Genomic DNA, 26,806 nt, shown 5'->3' on the forward strand with positions numbered 1-26,806 from the left:
TCCACCAATATGAAACATATAAACATAGTAATGGTAGGTGATGCACAATCCCCCAATATAAAACATATAAGCATAGTAATGGTAGGTGATTGTTTATTGTGGAAACGGAAGATTCAGGAGGACAGCAACAGAGTGATATGAATGAACCAATACACACACAGTTTAAGTTAAATAAATTAAGATGATTTATTAATACTTAGCTTCATTTTCTAATTAATTCCGATAATGGTTCAATATAACAAATTACACCCGGGAGCCTCGACCTATCACAATAGCCCGGATGGTTACTCCGGACTCAGCACTTTCTGCAGTCAGTCTGAGAGACGGGATTTTAGGCTCCAGACTTCCGCATTTCACACCTAATTATAGGGCTCCTCACAACCCGGATACTATATACCATATATATTCATAATATAAGAACATATATTAACAATAGGGTACAGAATAGGATTTAGTAGATACTCAGAATAGGGTTTGGTAGGCCCTTAGAATAGAGGATTGTAGAACCCACAGATATGGGAAATGCAGACAGCAAGCATCTGTCAGCTGTCAATCCCCCATGGATATTATACATACAGAGTTGGGTCCTGGGGCGACAGAAGTAATGGAAATGGCACACTTGATCCGATTAAAAATTACAGCAGATACGTAAGTTACACGGCTCCTGCATAAAGAGTAACAAACTTGAAGACAAACTTTTAAATTAGCTAAGTGTTAAAACAGATCTTGTTAGACAAAGAAAGAGTCACAAGAAAAGGAAAAATTAATTAATTGTATGTACTTTAAGGATTATTTTGAAGTAACATCTATAAGGACAGTAGGTCCAAACTTGTTCAGTAAAGAATATTGCTAAAAATAAGTAGCTATGCCCTGATATAGGCTGTAAAGCATGTAATGATTTGGAATTGTGGTGCTATAAATTGTAGAGTTTGTAAACTGAAGGTATCATATACTGATCCCAGAAAAGATCCTAAAAATTAGAAGAAAAATACATAGAAATGTGAACATCCTCAATTAAATTGTGAAGAGTGCTAAATTGTTTATGATTTTAAATGTACAGATAAGTGCATGTAAAAATTGCAAAAGGTAGATTTCAGAAATGTTTTAAAATATTTCAGTTTAATCCTAAGTGTTTGGGGATGCCCATACAATGTAATGATTGAGTTTTAAAAGAAATTGATTTTGAATCAGATGCTGATATTTTGCTATTGTATGTCTGAGATGGGCAGTGAGTGTTCTGAAGTTTGTGCAGAGCTTGCAATGCAAAGGACCTTCAGAATGAAAATGTCTGATAATTTGAACGTAAAAAATACATAAATTAAAGTGGTGATTTATGATGACACAAGTGCGCACGGTGCTGTGAATGGATATATAAAAAATTGTACAATACTTTCCTATTCTGCATATGTGGATTCTGTACACGATGATCTGCAGTCGATAGTATTCTCACACACATGTAAAATACAAAGATATCAAACATAGTGTGATATAGTAAAAACACAAATTTATTCAACATCAATATAATAATAAACTGATATGTTCTTCACAACACACTGATCGTGTGTGTCTAAAAGATATGTCCTAGGCCGTCTGTATGGCCCAAAGTGGAAATTAATCACAAGATGTGAATGCAAAACATGGGCTGTGGCCCTGTCCTTTTCAGTGTGAGATAATGGAGAATTACCAGAAATCCGTGATGTACAGGCCTGTAGTAATATCAAAGGTAGTCTCCGGATCACTTCCTCTCATATCCTTCAGATGGCTTTCTGCAAGTAGTCCTGTCACATGTACCAACGCGTTTCAGGAGCTTAACTCCCTTCCTCAAGGTTCTAACTGTCTGTTAATTTCAGCCACGTAGTCCTCTTTATTCATGATGGCAATACCCCCCCCTTTATCGCAAGGTTTTATTATAATAGTGTCATCTTCTTGTAGTTCTTTCAATGCTTTTCTTTCCTTTCTTGATAAATTGGATTTTTTTTTTTATGGGGAATAGAAATACAAAAACCATTCAGTGACTGAAAATGGGGATAGTATTTATTATACATAATTTATATTGTACCACATTGCACCCCACATCACATTGACAGCCCCTCTCCTTTTATTGTTATTAATAGCATGCTTGTTTTACACGTGTTCATGGTTGAATATGCAACACTGTGTCATTGTATATTTGATTATTTATTTGCATACAGCACTTTAATATTAAGATATATATCATTAATTTCCCCTTTCTTTGCCCATACATCCGATGGGGAGTAAAGCCACTAACTGAAAACGGACCTCACTCAAAATGGCGCGGGGAGGAGCAGTCATTAAAAGAAAGAGACGGAAGTTTGACAACCATTTACATTGCCAACCGCAAGATGGACACCAAAAACGGAAGTAGATGTACTCCGGAAACAGAAAAGGAATAAAAAGAAAGATAGAAGGGACAATCGGAAGGGCCACCATATACAAAGGCCAGCGCGATGATAGACACTGTAAAAGTGGAATAAAAGGAACATATACTGCGAAAAACGGAGATCGCGAAACCGGAAGTTAGAAGTGACGCACTTCCGGTTCGCGCAACAAACTTACAATAAGATTTTTAACGTTTTAAATATGAATAGTGGAGAATATTATGAGGTGGGATAGAGACATATAACGTGTGGAGGATCACAAGGAGCATATGAAGATAGGTAAGAGATGTAATCATTTACGCAGTGGAAACCCATGACCTGTAACCCGGATGTACTCAGGATGCAGGGTATATAAGAAGAAACAAGGTGATCACTGTCACAGAACCTTGAGGAAGGGAGTTAAGCTCCTGAAACGCGTTGGTACATGTGACAGGACTACTTGCAGAAAGCCATCCGAAGGATATGAGAGGAAGTGATCCGGAGACTACCTTTGATATTACTACAGGCTTGTACATCACGGATTTCTGGTAATTCTCCATTATCTCACACTGAAAAGGACAGGGCCACAGCCCATGTTTTGCATTCACATCTTGTGATTAATTTCCACTTTGGGCCATACAGACGGCCTAGGACATATCTTTTAGACACACATGATCAGTGTGTTGTGAAGAACATATCAGTTTATTATTATATTGATGTTGAATAAATGTGTGTTTTTACTATATCACACTATGGGCCTGATTCAGAGCCGTTCGCTATTTGCGGTCGTTCGTTTAAAAACAAGGGGTGGCTATTCAAATGAACCGTACGCACATTGCAGTCTGTTCACACCTCTAAGTCTGAACGAGCGAGCAAAACATACGCTCGTTTATTTGTTAAAAATGCCCCCTGGCCGCTCGCACCATACGTCATGTCCGCTATTTATTAGATTAATCGAGTACATCGACCAGTGTATGAACTGCTCGCTATTCTTGTGGTTGGTGTTTGCTACCACAAATTTGCGAGCAGTTCTGGCTCTAAAATAACCAAGTGACGTGGTCACTGACGCTGCTGTTTTAAATATACACACCCATAAAACGCCCGTTTTGACCTTTAAGCACGCCTGCGTTCGGTTCTCCACTCCCCATTTTCAAGCACCTTCCCCTGTTACCACCCACATACGCCTCATTCTGTCACTCAAAATAGCAGGCACTCGCTATATAGCGTACAAACGATTTTCGGCCGCACTGACTGGTTCGCGCATGCGTACTAAAAACCGTACGCATGCGCAGATGTGCAAACATCGCTTGGAACGAGCGTACTGCCGCTAACGAGCGGCTCTGAATGAGGGCCAATGTTTGATATCTTTGTATTTTACATGTGTGTGAGAATACTATCGACTGCAGATCATCGTGTACAGAATCCACATATGCAGAATAGGAAAGTATTGTACAATATTTTATATATCCATTCACAGCACCGTGCGCACTTGTGTCATCATAAATCACCACTATATTCATGCTTAGGTATTTAAGGGTATACCATTTTTGATAACATATCTGCAGCAGACCATTGTGCTAGGCGCCTGTGAACACCACTCACTTTTTCATTGTAATACATAAATTAAAGTGTATATTCAATGACATTTAAATGTGATGCTAGTAAGATACTCAAATATTTGAAGGTATGACATAATTGTTCACAAAAAGCTCAGTGAAAAATCTCTGTGTATGCTGAGTTTTGTCATTCCACAGGCCAGCAAGCAAATCACAATTTTATTTTAATATGAGCCTTTGTTTTGTTGCAAAAAGTGTTTTTTTTTTGCTATTGACCTTTATTCTAATGATACTACATAAATATGTATGAGTGTTGAATGGTTATAATATTACGGGGACAATGTAAGTACTGCTGTCCATCTCTACCTTAATCCTGTACAAGGAATTATAAGGTTATTGCTACTTACATACAGTCAGGTCCATAAATATTGGGACATTGACAGAATTTTCATATTTTGGCCTCTATTCACCACCACAATGATTTTGAAATGAAACAAACAAGATGTGATTTAACTGCAGACTTTCAGATTTAATTTAAGGGTAATTACATCCAAATCAGGTGAATGGTGTAAGAATTACAACGGTTTCTATATGTGCCTCCCACTTTTTAAGGGGCCAAAAGTAATGGGACAAACTAAACAATCCTAAATCTAACTTTCACTTTTTAATACTTTGTTGCAAATTGTTTGCAGGCAATTACAGCCTGAAGCCTGGAATGCATAGACATCACCAAACGCTGGGTTTCATCCCTGGTTATGCTCTGCCAGGCGTCTACTGCAAATATCTTCAGTTCCTGCTTGTTCTTGGGGCATTTTCCCTTCAGTTTTGTCTTCATCAAGTGAAATGCATGCTCAATCGGATTCAGGACAGGGGATTGACTTGGCCATTGCATAACATTCCACTTTCTACCCTTAAAAAACTCTTTGGTTGCTTTTGCAGTATGCTTTGGGTCATTGTGCCTCTGCACTGTGAAGCGCCGTCTAATGAGTTCTGAAGCATTTGACTGAATATGAGCATATAATATTGCCTGAAACACTTCAGAATTCATTCTGCTGCTTTTGTCAGCAGTCACATCATCAATAAATACAAGGGAACCAGTTCCATTGGCTGCCATACATGGCCACGCCATGACACTACCACCACCATGCTTCACTGATGAGGTGGTGTGTTTTGGATCATGAGCAGTTCCTTTCCTTCTCTTCTCTTCCCATCACTCTGGTACAAGTTGATCTTTGTCTCATCTGTCCATAGGATGTTGTTCCAGAACTTTAATGGGTTTTTTAGATGTTGTTTGGCAAACTCTAATCTGGTTTTCGTTTTTTTGGTGCTCACCAATTGTTTACATCTTGTGGTGAACCTTCTATATTCACTCTTGTGAAGTCTTCTCTTGATTGTTGACTTTGACACATATACATCTACCTCCTGGAGAGTGTTCTTTATTTGGCCAACTGTTGTGAAGGGGTTTTTCTTCAACAGGGAAATAATTCTTTTGTCATCCACCACAGTTGTTTTCCGTGGTCTTCCGGGTGTTTTGGTGTTTCTGAGTTCTCCGGTGCATTCTTTCTTTTTAAGAATGTTCCAAACAGTTGATTTGGCCACACCTAATGTTTTTGCTATCTCTCTGATGGGTTTGTTTTGATTTTTCAGCCTAATGATGGCTTGCTTCACTGATAGTGACAGCTCTTTGGATCTCATATTGAGAGTTGACAGCAACTGATTCCAAATGCAAATGTCACACCTAGAATCAACTCCAGACCTTTTACCAGCTTAATTGATAATGAAATAACGAGGGAATAGCCCACACCTGTCCATGAAATAGCTTTTGAGTTGATAGTCCCATTACTTTTGGCCCCTTAAAAAGTGGGAGGCACATATTGAAAGTGTTCTAATTCTTACACCGTTCACCCGATTTGGATGTAATTACCCTCAAATTAAATCTGAAAGTCTGCAGCTAAAGCACAACTTGTTTGTTTCATTTCAAAACCATTGTGGTGGTGAATGGAGGCCAAAATCTGAAAATTCTGTCAATGTCCCAATATTTATGGACCTGACTGTATATGTTACCCACAGTGAATACATTGGATTGTAACATTGAAGTGTTTACAACAAGTTTTGAAATGTAACAATTATTGTTAAGGTAACATTAATAACATAAACAATCATAGGAAGATAGCCTTCAGAATTATCTACCTCTCAATATGATCAGTCATAGGGCAAAAGTTACCTGACGTCTATAGGAATGAAGTACCAGCTCCTTATCTCTGAAGTTAAGATATCTAGCTATTACAGGACGGAACCTAGAAACTTTGGTGGATCTCTCCGGTCCCAATCGGTGTGTTCATTCAATAATCATGGGAGGAGACATCTGGGTTATACCTAAGGCATTATTGAGATCAATTTGCAAATATTCAATTAATGCAAACCCCTTCACATTTTCCGGAATACCTAAAAATCGAAGGTTGTTTCGTCTGTTCCTACTCTCTAAATCATCTATATTATCTAGGAGAGCCTTAATAGTATCCCCTTGCGAGGTGGAAGATGATTGGAGAGCCAACACAGTGTCTTCCACATTGATTGTGCGTTGTTCCACTGCATCAAGTCTCTTCTCATGACACTATGAGACCACTGACGTAAGGGTGGAACTGAATTCTTAAAATTGTTGCTCCATAAGGGGTTTAATGACCAGCAACATCTCTTGGGCCGCTGCCATAGCAGATGGGGCAGCCAAAAGTACAGAGTGCTGAGTATCCAGACCTAAGGCCAAAATGGGTGACGATGGGGGGGTGATGGAGGGGTCAGGAGAATTAGAGGGGGAATACATCGTGGAAGCAGATGGCTTTGCCTGGGAGACAGTGTTTTTAACGGTCTTCCTGGTCATAGTGAAATATTTGTGCATACCCAAAATAACCATGTTAAAAGAAATATAGATTGTAGAGGGACTTACAACATAAAATCAAAAGTAACACATTATAGCATGACTTAACAATATAATCCCTAGTGTTTTAAAGTAAAAATTAGCTCAAGAAAATTGGTAACAATACGAAATATGAAGTACCAAATACGCCACAACTTCTGCCTCTAGATGGCACTAAAAGCACAGTAGATAGTATAAAGTATAGCCACAACAGTTACTGTTACAGTCCCATGTATATAAGCTTGCAAATGTCCATAAACATGGTACCTCACATTATCTGGAACGACTACCCAATAGTTCAGGTATCAGCAACAATAAAAATGAAAACAGAAGGTCGGGTAAAAAAGAAGAGGGATGGGAAAATATAATCGGGAGGGGAAGGAACATACACAAGGAAGGTATGGAACCAGAAAAGTATATAAAGAAAATTAAATAAAAGGATCAGTAGAAATTAATAAAAAAAATTAAAAACTAAAATAGGGTGACTGACATTAATACCAAGAGGAAGGCTGACAAGGTATCATGGAGGAGTTTCTCCCATCCAAGTAGATTCCTTCAGACTTCAGGCCACACGAGAATGGTGGTAGAGCACAGCTGGGGAAGCAGCTGAGAGCAGGTCGGGATCCACAAGAACCGAAGCCCAAATCAGAAGAATCCCACAAACCAGCCCCACCAGAAGGGAGCAGGCGATGTCAGAGGTTGGTAGCAGCTCCACAAAGCCGGATCTTAACAGCAGGAACAGCGTAGCAGACTCGAATCCACACCATCGGAGATGGTGAGATCAAAGGCAGCAGCAGGTCACCGGATCCGAACCACAACCATAGGGGTATCATCGCAGATCAGAATCCACACACGATCAAGTAGCTCCAGGTCACGTGATCGGGAGATCGGAGGCAAGCTTATACAAAGCGATTATGTGGTGATACTTAGGTCTTGTGAGCAAAAAACGGATGTCTGATTACATTCAATAGAGTTGTTAGGGTAAATACCCGGGATGCAGTTTATAGACAGGCGGACTAAATGCCGCTGGTCTATATCCCGACATGAGAAGCTTAACGGGGTATTCTAAAAAATGTTTGGGTATACTGTGGTTAATTGTTTTATTTTGTTATTTTTTCTGTGCTCAAGTAACCTTTTTTTCAAGGGACATGTTGTTCTACCTATATAATACTGAGGACAAGAGCACATGAGAACATATACCACATAGCGTGTATCAAAGTTAATTAATTTCTTAATGTCAATTTTGAGTTGAGGATTGCCCAAAAAAAGGGCTTTGGTCTTATTAAGTGTATGTGATGCATTGTTTCTTACCACATTAAAAAAAAAAAAGATTCCTTGTTATCATGTTCCATCTGTGAAACAGGTTTAAGGTATCTAGGAGGGATGTCGTCAGAAAGCCGACGATCTAAATGCCGACCATCGGCTTCCTGATTGTCTAATCCTGGCAAAGTACTAATGACAGGTATCGAAAACCCGACGCCTGTCATTAGACCTACGCTGGGAGACCGATGCCTGGCATTACGAACGAAGGTAAAGCCAGGCATGGACAGGGGGAGGGTTAGGTGTCAGGGCTCCTGAGGGGACTTAGGGTTAGGGTTAGGCTAGGGAAAGGGGGGTTAGGCTTAGGCATTTAGAGGGGGGGTTAGGGTTAGGCACTTGTGGGGGAGGTTAGGGTTAGGTACCCCTAAGGGAGGGTTAGGGGGAAAATAGGATTAGTATACTTACCTTATTAAGCGATCGGGATCTTCATCTCTGCCAGGCTTCTGCTATCGAGATCTGAACCGCTGGCCATGTGGCTGGCGGTATTGCCTACTACACCCATCTTGGAAATATTCCTAAGATTCTTGTTCTTTTTAAATACTATCTTTGGTTTTGTTAGAACAACATCTCTAAATTGGGCATCATGTGATAAGACAGAATAATTCGAATTTATACTTCATTTAATGTGGTTGGAACATTTAATATATTTGGAAATTAAAATTACATAATCACCCTCTAACATTTAACATTATTGTGTACCGAATTTTCTTTAGTTATTAATCATATCCTTTTGATTTAATTTTCTTGTGTTTTCTAATGCTTAGCATTTATTCTTGAAATTAGTTAACATTTTTCATGGCCTGTTGGTCAAAAATTTCTAAGTTGGAACAATTCCTCCTCTACATAATTGGCCTTCAGGAATAATAATTTTCCAAAGTCTATAACGGCCGCTATGAAAATGTAAATAATTATTAGAATCTACCAGTTTGCAAAAAATTTTAAGTGATAATTCTATTATTGTGTAATGAAGGGTTGTATCCAAGTTAATAATAGTGGAGTAATTAAAGGTGTGGGTAAAGGTGAGTTGGTATGGATTGGATTAAGATACTGAACAAATGAAAGTGCTTACTCATGATCCCCATCCCAAATAATCAACAGGTCACTAATGTAGCGACTGTACAGCACCAGGTTAGCATCGAATGGGCTAGCCTCCAAATGGCAAGACTCAGTCACCCATGTAGAGGTTGGCATAGCTCGGGATGAACCTAATGCCCATTGCAGTTCCCATAACCTGTAAATAATACATGTTTTCAAACAAAAAATAATTATGCATCAAAACAAAGTGAATGTGACTATTTTTTGAAGTTGTTTTCTAGAACCAGAAAAAACTTAGTTAAACATTAAAATGCTTTTGAGACTCCTAAAAGTTATGAGGAAAACTTTAGGAACACCTGGACTTAAGACAGAGCAGAATTTCATGGTTGTTGAATATCATCCAAAACTTGGTTCTTTAAAATGTAATGTGACTTACCAGGAATAAAATTAAGTTTTGCTTAGGCAATAAAAAATTAGCAATTCCTGTATATTTATATTGGGATGACCTAAAAGGAAATGATAATTTTGTAATTTTTCAATAATTTTATAGCATGTGCCCTAGTGCTTGTACTGAGATATCAGATATATAAATGCCAAGACTGTTCTTACGTAAGATCCTGTAGTTTACAGGCTGGATGTCTCAGTCCCTCACACAGACGTTTTATTCCGGAGTCCTTCAGATCATTCACTGACAGCTCCAGTCTGGTCAGAGAGCGGTTTGTAGTAATAACAGAGCAGAGATCATCACAGCAGGAGGAGGTCAGATCACACATCTGTAACCTGATGACAGATGAAATGAAAAAATAAGAAAACGTAGATTATGTGTATATTATACAGTATATATATATATGTATATATATATATATATATATATATATACACAATTAGCTTTGACCCACGGCACTCAAAACATCTGCGGTGTCATTTAAATAAAAATAATCATATAAACTCAGCACTCACCATTATATCAAAAACTGCACTTATAATTCCAGGGTACTGTATTGCAATAATTTGTCAAGCTGACCAACCACATCATGATCTTCCCATTGTGGTCAGTCCCTACGCTGACTTTCAAAAATATGAGCATTTGGCTCTAGGTATCACACACATTTTAAATACACATTATGCCTTTCCATGATTTTTTATATATATATATATATATATATGCATATTGTATATATACTGTATATATACTATGTATGTATATATATATATACATATATATAGATCCAGCTATTAGGCTGTAGCAGTCAGTGATGATGTTATTAATTTTCTGTTCTGCACATAGAGGAGGGTAGGTAAATGTACAGCCATATAGGGCCTGATTCTGATCACATACATGTCTGCAATGCAGCTGGATTGCTATTGGTACACTGATGTGAGTATAAGCAGGTCTACATGAGCATACTGGTGCCTCCTACTGTCTCTCCATCAACAGTAACAGCCATCTTCAATAGCATTGGCCGTAATACCCATCCAGGGGCATATTAAGATAGGAGGGGGCCCACGTGCAGTCTCCATCTGGGGCAGTCTCCTTCCTTTCCGGTGGCCATCAGTGCACTGAGGGCAGCACCGTAGTAGTAGACTCTGGACACTAGTCTGTGCCCAGAGTCTACTGTGCATGTGCAGGTCACTGGAAAAATAATGTGGCAGCCATTTTCCTAGCAATTTCCCTACTGCACATGTGCAAAATGCCAGGTGATTTTTACAGCGCTGATTCCGCCGACATGGGACTCTGGAAAGGTAAGTGTTAAAAATATGGATGCAGGGTGTGCTCCCCACATGCTGGAGGCTTGCTTGGCTGAAAGAGGCATGATACCTCATGAGGGATTCCTATAACATCACTCTAGGGGCAGCCCAGCATCACCAGAGACCAGTGTCTGCACTGTCGGCTCCTCTTCTATGACAGGAGCCATCTCCTGCAAAAGTACACTGCAGTACCCAGCTCCTGTCACTGCAGAGGAGCAAGCATTTTGGTGTCACCCCCTTTGAGGGTGACACCTGGGTGCGACCCGCACACTCCGCCCCCCTAGTGATGCTACTGCCCCCTGGACCCATGGACCTGTGTGTCCAGCATACCTTGCACCCAACAGCATACTCTCAACTCAGAATAGGACACAACTTTGGCTATACATAAACAGCACTCCCATGGAACAGTTCTCTTGCATGCAATCACATTGTTTCCACCCTGTTACCATCAGGAAACACCTGTTCCTTTGAAAGAAAGAAATGGCCAAGCTGTGTATGAGATGCGCAAAGATGCCTATAACCATTACAGTGCATGCACAGTTGGAAAGCAGTCAGGATACCGACGGGCGCTTTTCCGCCCGCCAATATCCCGTCACTGACACTGGACATGGGACTAAAGATATGAGTCAAAATCCTGATGCTAGGTTACTTACCTGCTGCAGTCAGGATTTCGATCCGTCAGGCTGCTGCTGTAGGTATTTGATCCGGCAGCTAAACAGCCGTTGGCATTACATACCGATTCCGCACAGTTTACTAAAATTTGCTCAATTCCACCTCATGGTATGCCATCACACCCTGTGGTTAACTGCAGATTCAGCACTCTCACAGAATGAGATTGCTGTCACTCACAAAATGGTGGAGCTGCTAATTCACAGAATTGTGTGCTCATTGGTATACACACATGCAGTCTATGCAAGTAAGGGTAAATCAGAAAATAGAGCTGTGCAGGTGTGATAAAAGTGGTGTGTATGGGGGGAGGAGACACAGCAGCATGGATAGGTGAGACACAAAGGCATGTAGAGTAGGGCAGGTTAAGCAGTACAGAGGGGTGGGGTAGCCAAAGTAATGCAGATGGGTGGAAAACAGTGGTGCGGATGGGGGGAAACAGAGTGGCACAGTTTGGGGGGACAGCGATGTGGATGGGGAAGAGAGTGGCATGGACATGGGAAGACAGAGCAGTGCAGTTGGGTAAAGACAGATTGGTGCAGATAAGGGAACACAGACTAGCACAATTAGGAGAACACACAACAGTAGTGATTGGGGAAGACAGATTAGTGTGGATGGGTAGGAAGACAGAGTAGTGCAGGTGGGGGGAGGAGACAGAGTTGCACAGTTGAGGGGGACAGAGTGGTGCAGATGGAGGAAGAAAGTTCCACAGAGGAAAGGAAGACAGTGGCATGGCTAAGGGGAAGGCAGTGGTGCAGAAGGAAACAGAGTGGCATGGATGCAGGGCAGTGCAGATGGAGAAAGACAGATTGGTGCGGATGCGAGAACACAGATTACCATAGTTTGGAGACCACACAGGAGTAGGGATTGGGGAAGACAGATTGGTGTGGATGAGGAGGAAGACAGAGTGGTTAGAATGGTGGGGGGAGACAGAGTTGCACGGTTGGGAGAACCAGAGTAGTGCAGATGGAAGAAGAAAGAGTTCCACAGATGAGAGAAAGACAGCAACGTGGCTGTGGAGAAGGCACGGATGCAGGGCTGTGTGGTTGGGGAAAAACATTGGTGCAGATGAGGGAACACAGACTATCACAGTTGGGAGACCACACAGCAGTAGGGATTGGGGAGTATATAGCAGCATGGAGGCATATAGGGGAAGAAAGTGTACATGCATAGACAGAATATAATATTTTTAAAAATAAGGGAGCTGAACGTATATTCTAAATGAGATAAATGTATGCAGTGAGAATTATGTTGGAAGCCAGTGAGATTGTTTTGGTGGTTAAATGGGAAGATTGTGGGCACTGAGTGGGATGTGGGAGCCACATAACTGCTTTGACCTCAGTTGCATAGACTGCATGTGTGTATTCCATTGAGCACACAATTCTGTGAATTAGCAGCTCCACCATTTTGTGAGTGACAGCAATCTCATGAATCTCTGAGAGTGCTGAATCTGCAGTTAACCACAGGGTGTGATGGCATACCATATCTGTATTGCACAAGGAACACGTCCATTAAGGCGTCAGCCTTAATGATCGTAATTTCATTGCTTTTTGACATTTGAGTGGCAGAAAATCTATAGGTTTTGTGAATTTTCTGATCATGTCTAAGCAGCCTCAATGGGACATGTGAAACCGTAAGGTTTTTTGTCTATGGAATTTCATAGCTTTTTTAAAATGTATTAACTATCAGGGTTTGGAAGAGCAAACTGGGCCACCTGCAGGGGAGAAGGGAACAAATGGTACTCTAACGCAGGTGGAAGATGGGACAGTACACAGGAGGTTGGTTTGGGAGGTGCAGAGTGAGAAATAGCAGTAGGCATGTGGGGTAGCGGCAGTAGCGGTGGTGCAGTGCAGTGGCAGCAGTGCAGTGCAAAGTGGGCATCAGTGGGCGACAGAGGGCTCACTGGTAGTGCGTATGCACCTGAGAGAATCAAATCAATAAGTCACAGATGCACGAATGCAGCAGTGAGATCTACGCATCTAAATAAAAAGGCAACCATGGGGTTTGGGAGTATAAATAGTCACACTCAAATCAATATATAAAAAGGTGAGAATTTATTATACAATATTTCAAGAAATGGCAATTAATATCCAATGGGAGCGTGTCAGGGGAATAGAGAAGCCGCTGAGTAGAATTGTGAAGTCGCATGTGAGGTGGTGCAAAAGCTCTGAGATGAGCTCTGACTTGATGATACCATAATGTAGCCACTCCAGCTTGATGGTGACACAATGTAGCCACTTGGAGAGAGTGGGGGCGCATGCGGGATGCAGTGAAATTTCTGCTGGAGGTGAGTGAAGACTCTGGCTGACAGGGTTGTGTACCAAGCTGTGTCCATGGGTGGCAGGCAGAAAAGCTCAACCCTAAGGAGGGGAGCAGATGTATAGCCGCTCTAAAGTCCGTGCAGCAGGATGCATGCCAGGAGGATCACTTATCCCAACAGTGAATTCTATAGTTCAGATAGATAATTGTTGCAGGGATAAAAAGATCAGGTGAGGCACCTACGCGTTTCATCGTCCCTCTGGCATCTTTTTCAAGGTGAGTATAGTGCTCATATTGTCAGGCATTTAAATAGCATCTAAAATTAGGTGCATGCAGAAAAGGTGGTAATCAATCAAAGTCCAATGATTTGAGTGAAACATTTTATCAACAATATTAAAAGGCATCAAAAGGAGACATGGTTATTAATGAGCATAGCATAAATCTATGGAGGAAACATATTATATTATACCTGCCTCCCCTGATCTGTTTATCCCTGCAACAATTATCCATCTGAACTATAGAATTCACTGTTGGGATATGTGATCCTCCTGGCACACACCCTGCTGCACGGAATTTAGAGCGGCTATACATCTGCTCCACTCCTAAGGGTTGAGCTTTCCTGCCTGCCACCCATGGACACAGCTTGGTACACCACCCTATCAGCTGGAGTCTTCACTTACCCCAAGCGGAAATTTCACCGCATCCTGCACGCGCCCCCTCTCTCTCTGAGTGGCTACATTGTGACACCATCAAGCCGAAGTGGCTACATTGTAGTATCATCAAGTCGGAGCTCATCTCAGAGCTTTTGCACCACCTCACACGTGGCTTCATGATTCTACTCAGCGGCTTCTCTATTCCCCCTGACACACTCCCATCCAGGACTGTGTTTACCACCATCAGGGAGGAGAGAAGTTTCTCCGCATATCCCAGTTCATTTGTATCCCAGCACTCCATGAAAGTCTGCAGGTAAATCCTACTTGGAAAATTTGTCCATATTCACTCAGTACCTACTGACTCTGGCCCTGATTCAGAGCCGGACGCTCTGACAGAGCACTCGCTCTGAATCAGGGCCATCCTTGCTAATATTGGAGTGGCCTCCTGGCCGCTCGCATAGATGTGGGTGACCACCCACAGCTTATGCGAGCGGCCAAAAAGATGGTCTTGCGACGAGACCCTTGCGGTAGGGTCTCATGGCCGCAAGCCCTGGAGTGCTTTTGGCTCTATCAGAGCCAAAAGCACTCCCACTGACATCACTTGTGATGTCAGTGGGGCCAGCCCCAGATGGTAGGTGTTCCCATGGGAATGCCTCCGTCTGGGCAGCAACGCCCCCAGAACGCCCACCAAAGGGGGCGTGCTGTCACTCACAATCGACTGCACGCCCCCTTTGGTGCGAGACCCATAGCGACGGCTTGGCTGTCGCTATTCGGGTCTCGCGCATGCACACGACGGAGCCCCCTCCGTCGTGCGTATGCACACTGGGCTAACATCGACCTGCTTGCGAGCGCTCAGCACTCGCGAGCGGGTCTGAATTAGGCCCTCTGTTGGAGACTGTCATTATCAGTATATATGGACATTGGCCCTCATTCAAAGGTGGTCGCAAGAAACGATCGCTCTCTCTGAATGAGGGCGGCCGCTTGATTTTTTAAGTGCAGCCTCCTGGTCACTAGCTAAGCTGTGGGTTCCACCCACAGCTTTAGCGACTGACCAGGTTGATGTCACCAGCCATCCAGACTTGCGATGAGACCCTAAGGTTGGGTCTCAGCAACCGCAGCCCCAGGGAGCTTCCTGCTCTGAAGGAGCAGGAAACTCCCCACTGACATCACTGCTGATGTCAGTGCGGCAGCCCACAAATGGCATGCATTCCTAAAGGAATGCCTCCATTTGGTCAGCCACCCCCCTGGCCCGCCTACCAAATGGGGCGAGCTGTCGATCAACATCGTCAGCCGCCCCATTGGTAGCAAGCCCCGGAGCGAGAGAATTTCTCTCTCGCTCCGGGGCTTGCGCACGCGCTGTGCGGCCGCTGCGCTTGCGCAGGGCCAAAACATCAACCCGGTTGCGAGTGCTCAGCACTTGCGACCGGGTCTCAATGAGGTCCATTGTTCCAGTTCAGTAATTCAGGGTTTTACATTCAGGGATGGATCCAATAGTGCTATTATTTTAACTTTTTATTGAATTTGCATTGACAATGTTTATATAGATAGATATTTCTTATTAAGATTGGATATTAATTGCCATTTGTTGAAATATTGTATAATAAATACTCACCTTTTTATATATTGATTTGATTGTGACTATTTATACTACCAAACCCCACAGTTGCCTTTTTTATTTATATTCTGATATTTTGTGAGGGTGACTACCTCATTCAACCATTTGGGATTGGGAGTTGTTTTATAACTCTATATCACCTGGGTTATATTTCAGATCTATGCATATATGTTAAAAATTGAATGTGTAAAAAAAAAAAAAGCGTAGCCCCACCCCCCCAGAAAACAACTTGCATCAGGCTTTGGAGCCCCACTACTGGCTGTGCCAAATACAGGGGACAAAGGACATAGGGGTCCCCCACATTATGTACAACCAGCACCAGGCATTTGAGAAACTATCCTGGTTGCCAAAATACGGGTGACAAATGACATAGGGGTCCCCTGTATTTAGTGCAACCAGCACAGGGCTCTGAGTTGGTCCTACAGGGGGAAAAAATGCATAGGCCCCCCCCTGTATTTCCCAGAACCAGCACTGGCTGTGGCATCACCCCTTTGCTAGAAAGGGTCCGGTGCTGGTTCCGGGAAATACGGGGGGGAGCTATGCATTTTTTCTCCCTGTACTTCCAGAACCAGGACTGGCTCAGAGCCCTGTGCTGGTTGCACTAAATATGGGGGTCCCATACGTCATTTGTCCCCCATTTTTTGGCAACCAGGACAGGTTCTGAAAAGCGTGGTGCTGGTTGTGCTTAATATGGGGGACCCCTACGTCATTTGTCCCCTGTATTTAGCACAACCAGTAGTGGGTTCCATAGCCCGGGGCTGGTTGTTTTTTTGGGGAGGGGGCCACGCCATTTTTTTACACTGTTTTTATTTTTAAACACAGCCACACAGATGGGTCTCACTGACCCATCCATGCTTCTGTGTTTGTTATTTTAAACACAGATGCAGGTATCATGGATCTTCGAGATCAGAGCCTGCATCTGTGTGCTGCTATCTCCCCCGGGTCCTAATGCCTGGACTACCACCGCCCGCCCCACTGCCGCTAATGCCCACTACCATCCCAGAACCTGGCCACAACTAATGCCATCTAACCCCTACCCCCTCTCCATAGTATCCCGGCCACAGGCAAATGCCGGCTTCCTGCCCTCCAGTCCCGGCCCCTGCTACCGCCTGCAAATGACGGCCATCTTGCTGCACCCAAGTGAAGCCACATTTATCACACCTGCTGGAGGCTCCTACTGTGGCTGTGCAACAAGTTGAAAAGTCCTATCTTTACAATGGTGCATTCTTGAGGTAATAGTTTAAAAACTGTAACTTTCTAATTTACCTGAACCCCAAAAGCACGTACCCTAGCACAATAGCTACCTCATAAAACAAACCCCAAGTCTAAATTTGCCCCCTACCCTGAGTTTTGCCTTCCCAAAAAAACTCCATAGACTATAGCAGAAACGTTGTCCCAATTGAGAATGTCAGAAAAATGTGACAGTTGGAGCTTTAGATTACTCCCAAATCCTAATTTTTTATTTTTTTGCCCTAAAATTTGGCATGCAGTACCCAGTGACAGTTCTACCTGGCCATACCAAATTTCAGATCCGTACCTCTAATAGCTTTTGAGGTGTAGCCCCATAAACACCATGTCCCCCCTCCAGAATTCTCTATGTGGAAATCCATTTTTTTTGATGCAGCCTTAATATAAGGGCACGACTGTATAATATATCTCAAGAGGACCGCCCTGGTGAGAGGCTGGTGGAGCAACAGCAGTTCCCAGTGGTTGCACCTCTTCTTGTACCCCACTGCTTTCCCCAACTACCTACTAGCTGAGCTGCTTTTTCTCATTGTACTACAGTGGCATCTAGGAATAATTGGGAATTAGGACATTGGTAGACCCCCCAATTTAGGAGAATGGCTGCAATGTTCCCTGGCTATCCAGCTAGATATTGATTGCTCCTTTGCACAGCTGATAACCTGCCATCCTTACTGATCCAAATGGAGAAGATAGTCTTGCTGGTTCAGATCTCTGTGGATATTGGGTGGCCACTTCTATGACACTGCAGGTCAGAGCTGTATCTTGGTTTCCAAGAACTTATCTTGTTTGCAATTGTTGCTTGTACTCCATAAAAAAGTTAGTGATGTTCATGTTGGAATATGGTGAGTGCAAAATTGGCTCGGCAGAAGAGTGAGAAAACCCTCAGCAATCAAGGTGTTAATAAAATGGTGCCATTGGGAACCAATTAGTTATCAGTGATTTAGGTACAATAGCTAAGCCTGGTACCAACAGCCAATCACAGTGTGTGTACAAGGTAAGCAAGGTAAGGTGCCGGGGACCACAGCTCTGACTATGATGGTATATAAAAGGTCATGAGGGCATCAGACTGATACAGAATTATAAAGGGGCATCATAAGCATGACTCATGACTGAAGGGCTCTGATGCCACCATTACAATATAAAGGGGCATGGTAGGCTATAGCATATATAGGGCCATGAGGAAGTCTGATTCAATGTAAAGGAGTTAGAGGGGGTCTTATGTCAAATTCAGAGAAATGAGGGCTTTTGTTATATAAAGGGGCATTATGGGGCTCTATATGGCATATATAGGGCAGCACAGATGGTGTAATGGTTAGCATTACTGCCTCACAGCACTGAGTTCGTGGGTTCAATTCCCACCACGGCCCTAACTGTGCGGAGTTTGTATATTCTCCCTGTGCTTGCGTGGGTTTCCTCCGGGTACTCCGGTTTCCTCCCACACTCCAAAAATATACTGGTAGGTTAATTGGCTCCCAACAAAAAAATTAACCCTAGTGTGTATGTGTGTGTGCGCATGTGATAGGGAATATAGATTGTAAGCTCCACTGGGGCAGGGACTGATGTGAATGGTCAACTATTCTCTGTAAAGCGCTGCAGAATATGTGTGCGCTATATAAATAACTGATAATAAATAAATAAATAGTGGCATGATGTAGTCGTATATAAAATAAAGAGCTGCGAGGGGCTCTGATGGCATAGAAGTAAGGGGAATGTGGTGCTTTGTTGGCAAATACTGTAATTTTGCCCATACCGTCTGTCTGGGAATTTGAAAAAAGATGAAACCCTAAGCGTGACTTAGAAATGTGATCACAGGTATGCAACCAGCAAGTCAACATTTATAATTCAATACCAAAATGTTGAAAAATATGATGTCAACATTGTTGAAATGTTGACACCTGGAAAATGACCAAATAATAAACCGAACGCTTCATCACACATGTTGGCCAGTATCAGTATCAGAGTGGGGTGGGATTCATCCCACCTCACTCTGACAGTATGATACTGCACCTTTGATCACTACTGGATGCACAAAGAGCCGGTCACTGACTACACAAGTACAAGGCTGTTATGAACCTCTGGGAAAATTCACAGTGGAAACATTACCAGAAACATAAAGCTTCATAAAGTATATAGAGTTGATGATCAAAAGTCAATTGATATTAGTTACTTGAAGAGTCAATTGATAAAGAGTCAATTTATAAGGAATTGTGAGGTCAAGATGACTCAGAGTAGAAATGTGACCTTGAGGGATGAAAGATACTTGGCAATTTGTAGCCTTGAGGACTGATAAATACTTGGCAGGTTGCTGCCAGAATAGTTGGTATGCACTTGGCTAGTTGCAGTCTTGAGGACTGGTATGCTATTGGATAGTTGCAGCCTAAATAGCTGTTATGCACTTGGCTGGTTGGAGTCTTGAGGGCTGGTATGCACTTGGCTATATGCAGCCTTAATAGCAGGTATGCACTTGGCCAGTTGCAGTCTTGAGAACTGGTATGCACTTGGATAGTTGCAGCCTAAATAGCTGCTATGGACTTGGCTGGTTGGAGTCTTGAGGACTGGTATGCACTTGGCTATATGCAGGCTTAATAGTTGGTATGCACTTGGCTAGTTACAGTCTTGAGAACTGGTATGCACTTGGCTAGTTGCAGCCTTAATAGCTGGTATGCACTTGGCTAGTTGCAGCCTGCTTACCCCAGTCGGGATCTCCTCCTGTCAGACATCTACCACCGGCATTTCAATCCCATTCCATTCACAGTACTAAAGTGCATCTGACACTGCTTTAATGTACTTGCTGGGAATCCACACAGGCACTGAGGTGTAGCAGGCACTGCTCTGTTGTCACTTGCAGGTAAACCACATACACGTTGGGAAGCGGCAGCCACTGCTTAGATGTAACTTGTAGGGAGAACACAGACACTGATGTGCGGCAGGCACTGCTCAGATGTATTTGCAGGTTAATCACATATACACTGGAAGCGGCAGCCACTGCTAATTGTAACTTGCATGGAGATCACAGACACTGAACACGAGGAGCTGGAACACACTAGAACTGGATGCCACAACAAATGCTATAGCTGGCATCAGAGCAGAGCACCAGCAGGGTTAAAAAAGGAAGGTGATCCAATCAGCGCAGGGAGGCGTAGACAGAACATTCAGGTACGAAGACCTTGTGGAGCAACGGGCCTGGGAAAACCACCCGAAGCACCATTGTCAGACAAGGCACAGCCGGCGGCTTGTGAAATAGGCAACCCCACTCCTGTGGTGCATTGTGTGGAGAGTAGGTGTCTCTAGGAGCTATGGGGGTCACTTTCAGAATATTCCTATGGGGTCCACAAATTTCTAGTTACGCTCCTGCCTTAACATGTATGGCTTCACTAGTTTACCAGGCCCAGGAACTGCTATAATAGATTATGTTGTTTGCTGTGTCTTACAATATAATATACTTACTGTAGTTCCTCCATCTGACACTGATCAAACAATCCAGATAAAGTGGATCCAGCCTGAGTCACGTCCTCTGTAACAGGAAATTTGCAGCTACTGAACCTGCACAAAACACAGACACAATGTTACTGTTAAACGCCCTAATGGCCGAAGCCCCTGCTTGTTTATCTTGTTGCCTGATTCTGAATAAAGCCTTATTTATTAAACCCAGACAAAATAATGAATAACCCTGTAAAACAACTTAATCAAATAAGACTGAGCTAGAGAATTTGGCAAAAATGTAAGATAAAATTTATTTAACAAACATCAGGATGGTAGATGGGAAGGAAAGGTATGGTGGAGGACCTATAAGAAATGGCAATAATATATAATCCCAATATAACAAGCAAACATTCAATGATGTATCACCATCCCTAGGAATCCCCTCTTGGAGTACCTGTCCAAGAGAACAGTAATGCCCTGTCCATCCAGAACAGTCAGCATTTCCAAACTAAAGAGAGCACCAAAAACTTTAAACAATCATTAACTTCACCTGAGTAATTTCACACCACCATAGCCAGGCTAACATACAGCCCCAGCTACTGCCACCATACAAATCCAAATTAAAAAAGCCAAATAAACCCTTAACCACTTAACTGGCTCTTATTTTTTTCCAAAAATGTCCACAAAACTGTTGATTTTTTTTTATTATTAAATTATGTAAATAATAGCTATTTAAGCTAGGGATGTGCATGCCGAGTTTGGATTTTTCCCTCCAAAAATTGGGTCAAAAGTCCATGGAAGATGATGTTTGTCCATGAAAGATGACATTATGCCTCTTTCTGAGACCCGATTTTTGGAGGGAAAATCCGAACCCGGCATGCAAATTCGAACCTATTCGAGTCTGTACATCCCTAATTTAAACCTGATTCAATATCATATTGAACAAAAATGCAAAATTAAGTTTAAATAGCTATTATTTACATAATGTGATGATGACCATTTTTACAATTTTAGGGACATTTAAAAAAAAAAATTTTATAGTTTAAAAAACGAAAAAAGTTTACTGTGCTGGTTGCACTGACAGAAGGGGGAATGATTAGCATTACTGCCTCACATCACTAAGGTCATGAATTTGATTCCCCCCATGGCCCTAAATGTGTGGAGTTTATATATCCTCTCTGAGCTTGTGTGGATGTTTCCACCCACACTCCAAAAATTTACCAGTAGGTTAATTGGTTCCCTACAAAATTAACCCTAGTGTGTATGTGTGGGTGCATGTGATAGAGAATATAGAGTGTAAGCTCTACTGGGGCAGTGACTGATGTGAATGGCCAAATATTCTCTGTAAACCGCTGGGGAATATGTGTGCTTTACATAAATAACTGGTAATAAATAAATAATGGGTGAATCTGGATATTATAGGATGAATTAGGAGGAGTTATGGTTGTATTGAACTGTATAATGACTATTTGGTTATTAATAATTCAAAAGAAACATTGTTATCTGTAATAATAGTTGTGGTACTCTAGATATCATACTTAGAACTAAAGAACTGATATTTTACTTTAAAGAAAAAAATTAAAAAAAATCTAAAGTATAGTACAAAAAATATAAAAAAAGGAAAAAAAATATATATATGTCTATGATAAGATTTGATCTTGGCTCTTGTGGATGCAGGTGTTACAGCTCTAACCTGTTGAGTCTGACTATATCTGGAAAAAATAGGCATACTTAAGGTATGCACAAGTTGTTGTTTTTTAAAAATAAATATATAGAGTTTATTTTATATGTACATTACTTATTACAAACATAATGAGGTATATTGATTACACAACACTATATAAGTATTATCATCCATAGAATCTGTTTAACAATGTTAAAATAATCTCAATACATAACTGTTAAATTTGGTTGCAATAGTTATTGTACTATGCTTAATATTTCATGTGTTATATTGTATGCAAGTATACAAACTATTGCTATAGAAGTAAACTACAGGTTGAGTCTCCCATATCCAAAATGCTTGGGACCACCGGTATTTTGGATATCAGAATATTTCGTATTTTGGAATATTTGAATAATATCTTGGGAATGGGAGCCAAATCTAAACACAGAATGCATTTATGTTTTATATACACCTTATACACACAGGGTCTCATTCAGACCCGCTCGCGAGCGCAGGATGCTCGCAAGCGGGTCGATGGTACCCAAATGCACATGCGCACGACGGCGCAAGACCCGGCGAGCGACGGGGAAACCGTCGCTCGGGGTCTCGCACCAAAGGGGGTGTGCTGTCGATGGTGAGTGACAGCACGCCCCCTTTGGTGGGCGTGCCGGGGCGTGGCTGCCCAGACGGAGGCGTTCCCATGGGAACGCCTACCATCTGCGTCCGGCCCCACTGACATCACTAGTGATGTCAGTGGGAGTGATTTTGGCTCTGATAGAGCCAAAATCACTCCAGGGCTTGCGGCAGCGAGACCCTACCGCAGGGTCTCATCGCAAGCCCGATGGTCGCGATGGTCTTGAGTCTTGACCATCGCGACCATCATCATGGACGCTCGCATAAGCTGTGGGTGGTAACCCACAGCTATGCGAGCGTCCAAGAGGCCGCTCCAAGTTTAGGTAGGAGGGCCCTGATTCAGAGCGAGCGCTCTGGTCAGAGTGTCCGGCTCTGAATCAGGCCCACAGTCTGCAGGTAATGTTATACAATATTTTCAATAATTTTGTGCATTAAACAAAGTTGGTCTACATACATGAAATTCATTAATGTTTCATATACACCATATACACACAGTCTGAAGGTAATTTAATACAATATTTTTAATAATTTTGTGCATTAAACAAAGTTTATGTACATTGAACCATCAAAAAGCAAAAGGTTTCATTATCTTAGTCATGCTAAACAAATTCTGTATTTCGGAATATTTGGATATGGGAGACTGATCCTATAATGTAATTAGAAATTGGATCGGTCAGGGGTGTAAGTCGAACCACAGACCCTGCAGTGATGGGGCTGCTGCCCTGTTGCATTAAGCCATAAGAGCTTAACATGCAAATTGGTTACTTTGGCTATATTTAATGTATATATGCTAGTTCCCCATTGTGGATCAGTGATGCCTCTTTATAGATTTATTTTGTATGTTTGCAGGTGCTAATTATGTATATGCTCTTTACCAATATCCTAATGACAATACTGTGTGATTTTGATCTATGAGTGTATATTTTAACACTTATTCCCTCCATATATTCTTTATAATTACCTGCTACCTCTTGTACACAGTTGTATGGATTATGCAAATAAGATGATTGGCTGTTGCTGATATAAATGCATTGCCTGTGAGCAGATCACACCTATGGATGCCATCTGAAAAAACTGCCACTGTCTAACGGCCTAGAAACATGCAGCAAATACATTCCGGATTCCTACTACTTTAAAAAAAAAAAAAGTCGTCCACTATACAGACTTGGGGCCTGTTTCAGAGCCGGACGCTATTTGAGCTCGCTCGTCCAGAAAAAGGGGGTGGCTATTTAAATTAACCGTTCGCTCTTTGTGGTCTGTTCACGCCTCTATGTCTGAGCGAGCGAACAAAACATGCGAACGTAATTTAGAAAAAAACGCCCCTTGCCGCTCGCATCATACGTCATGTCCGCTATTTAGTAGATTAATCGAGTACATCGGAAGGCGTATGAACTGCTCGCTATTCTTGTGGTTGGTTTTTCCTACCACAATCATGCGAATAGTTCTGACTATAAAACAACCAAGTGACGTGGTCGATGACGCTGCTTTGTTAATTATACACACCCTTAAAATGCCCGTTTTGACCGTTTGGCACGCCTGCGTTCGGATCTCCACTCCCCGTTTTCAAGCACCTTCCACTGTTACCACCCACAAACACCTCAATCTGTCACTCAAATTAGCAGGCATTCGCTATTTAGCAAGTACACGATTTTCGGCCGCACTGACTGGTTCGCGCATGCGTATTAAAATCCGTACGCATGCGCAGTTGTGCGAACATCGGTCGGAACGAACGAGCAGCCGCTTACGAGTGGCTCTGAATCAGGCCCTAAGGCTTATACACACTTGCTGGCTAGCTACTATCACCGCACCCCGGCTGGGGCAGTGTGCGAGCAACAGTTAACCACATAAAGTTATTTATGAGCATAAGACCACATATCAATTATACAACAAAGGGGAGGATGAGCATAACGTGACTGCCTGTCTGCTATTTTCTGGATACAAATTTGAACATTAACTATTAAAACTGATGCAAAGGACATTGTGTTATGGCTATTACCATATTACAGGTGAGAACTGCAATACTAATACTGTGTTTTTCTCTATGTTTTAATATATATTATTTTAATATTAATTAAAATGTAAATTTTTATAGAATTGCGCTCTCTTGGTAATATATTCATACACCAACATTGTAATGACCCAAATATGCCTGTCATAGAACCACCCTGCAAAGAAAACAAAATTTCAATAATAATAATAATAACCTAACAGCAACCCCAGAAAAATTCCAAAACAAAAACACTGCATGCTGAGACCAACCACAACGGCCTACGGCACCAAAGCAAGGAACAAACATAAAGCCATAGCTTCAGCCAAGCAGACAAGGGAGGGGAGGCCTGAGGTTAATAAAATAATAATAAAAAAACACAATGAACTTTTGTTTTCTCTTTTGTTTTTCTTTCCTGTTTTTCTGTCATCATTTTCTTTCATAATGTAACCCTAGCCAATCACACCCCCTTTGTAGAAAAAAAAATTAACAGCAGTGAGCAGCCGAAGCTCCTGTTCACATACTGTAGCACATAAGAAACACAGGGCCTGATTCAGAGCCGGACGCTCTGAACGAGCGCTCGCTCTGCATCAGGGCCGTCCCTCTGTTTTTTTTGAGTGGCCTCCTGGCCGCTCACATAGCTGTGGGTGACCACCCATAGCTATAGCGAGCGGCCAAAAAGATGGTCGCGATGGTCAAGACCATCGCGACCATCGGGCTTCCGACGAGACCCTTGTGGTAGGGTCTCATTGCCGCAAGCCCTGGAGTGCTTTCGGCTCTATCAGAGCTGAGAGCACACCCACTGACATCACTTGTGATGTCAGTGGGGCCGGCCCCAGACGGTAGGTGTTCCCATGGGAACGCCTCCGTCTGGGCAGCCACGCCCCCGGCACACTCACCAAAGGTGGCGTGCTGTCATTCACCATCGACAGCACGCCCCCTTTGCAGCGAGACCCAGAGCGACGGCTTGGCCGTCGCTATCCGGGTCTCGCGCATGCGCACGATGGAGCCGGCTCCTTCATGCGCATTCGCACTGGGCCAACATCGACCCGCTTGCGAGCGCTCAGCGCTCGCGAGCGGGTCTGAATCAGGCCCACAGCTCGCTAAAATCTATGTCGAACAGCACTAAACTCACTAACGTGTATTATTGTGTTACCATATAACAACCTTCTTAAATACAATGTAATTTAACTTCTAAAAATAAAGACACAGATAACAGTTTTGGCGTTTAAATGGTATGCAATCGGGAAGCCGACTGCCTAAATACCGGCAGCAGGCTTCCTGACTGTCATATCCCGGCGAGGGTGAAATGCCGGGCGTCTAGATGTAGACGCCCGGCATTTCCCCGACGCCGGGAGACTGGCGCCCGGCATCCCGATCGTAGCGATGCCGGGCGCCGCGAGCGGACAGCCGCGGGGGGAGAGGGTTAGGTTTAGGGCTCCCAGGGGGGACTTAGGGTTAGGCACCCCCCCTGGGAGGGTTAGGCTAGGGGGAGGGAGGGTTAGGGTTAGGCACCCGGGGGGGGACTTAGGGTTAGGCACCCCCCGGGGGACTTAGGTTTAGGCAGCAGGGAAGGGGGTGGTTAGGGTTAGGCACTTAGAGGGGGGATTAGGGTTAGGCACTTGGGGGGGAAGTTAGGGTTAGGCACCCCTAAGGAGGGTTAGGGTTAGGTTAGGTTACACAATACTTACCTATCCACGATCGGAA

At 42.8% G+C, this 26,806-nt stretch overlaps 1 protein-coding gene across 1 annotated transcript in view; it reads right to left on the reverse strand.

The window, feature by feature from the left end:
- The window catches only part of LOC148500718 (NACHT, LRR and PYD domains-containing protein 12-like), a 147,575-nt gene that overhangs the window by 59,657 nt on the left and 61,112 nt on the right, over nucleotides 1-26,806 (reverse strand). Inside the window, exons 6-7 of the mRNA XM_088451439.1 lie at nucleotides 20,838-20,933; nucleotides 9,813-9,983 (exon numbers count right to left, since the gene is read on the reverse strand). Of these exons, the coding sequence (XP_088307565.1) occupies nucleotides 9,813-9,983; nucleotides 20,838-20,933 (267 nt within the window). The remainder of the gene's footprint in view (nucleotides 1-9,812; nucleotides 9,984-20,837; nucleotides 20,934-26,806) is intronic.

Source organism: Taudactylus pleione, unplaced genomic scaffold (genome assembly GCF_031769625.1).
Source record: "Taudactylus pleione unplaced genomic scaffold, aTauple2 ptg000547l, whole genome shotgun sequence".
NCBI classification, from domain to species: domain Eukaryota; kingdom Metazoa; phylum Chordata; class Amphibia; order Anura; family Myobatrachidae; genus Taudactylus; species Taudactylus pleione.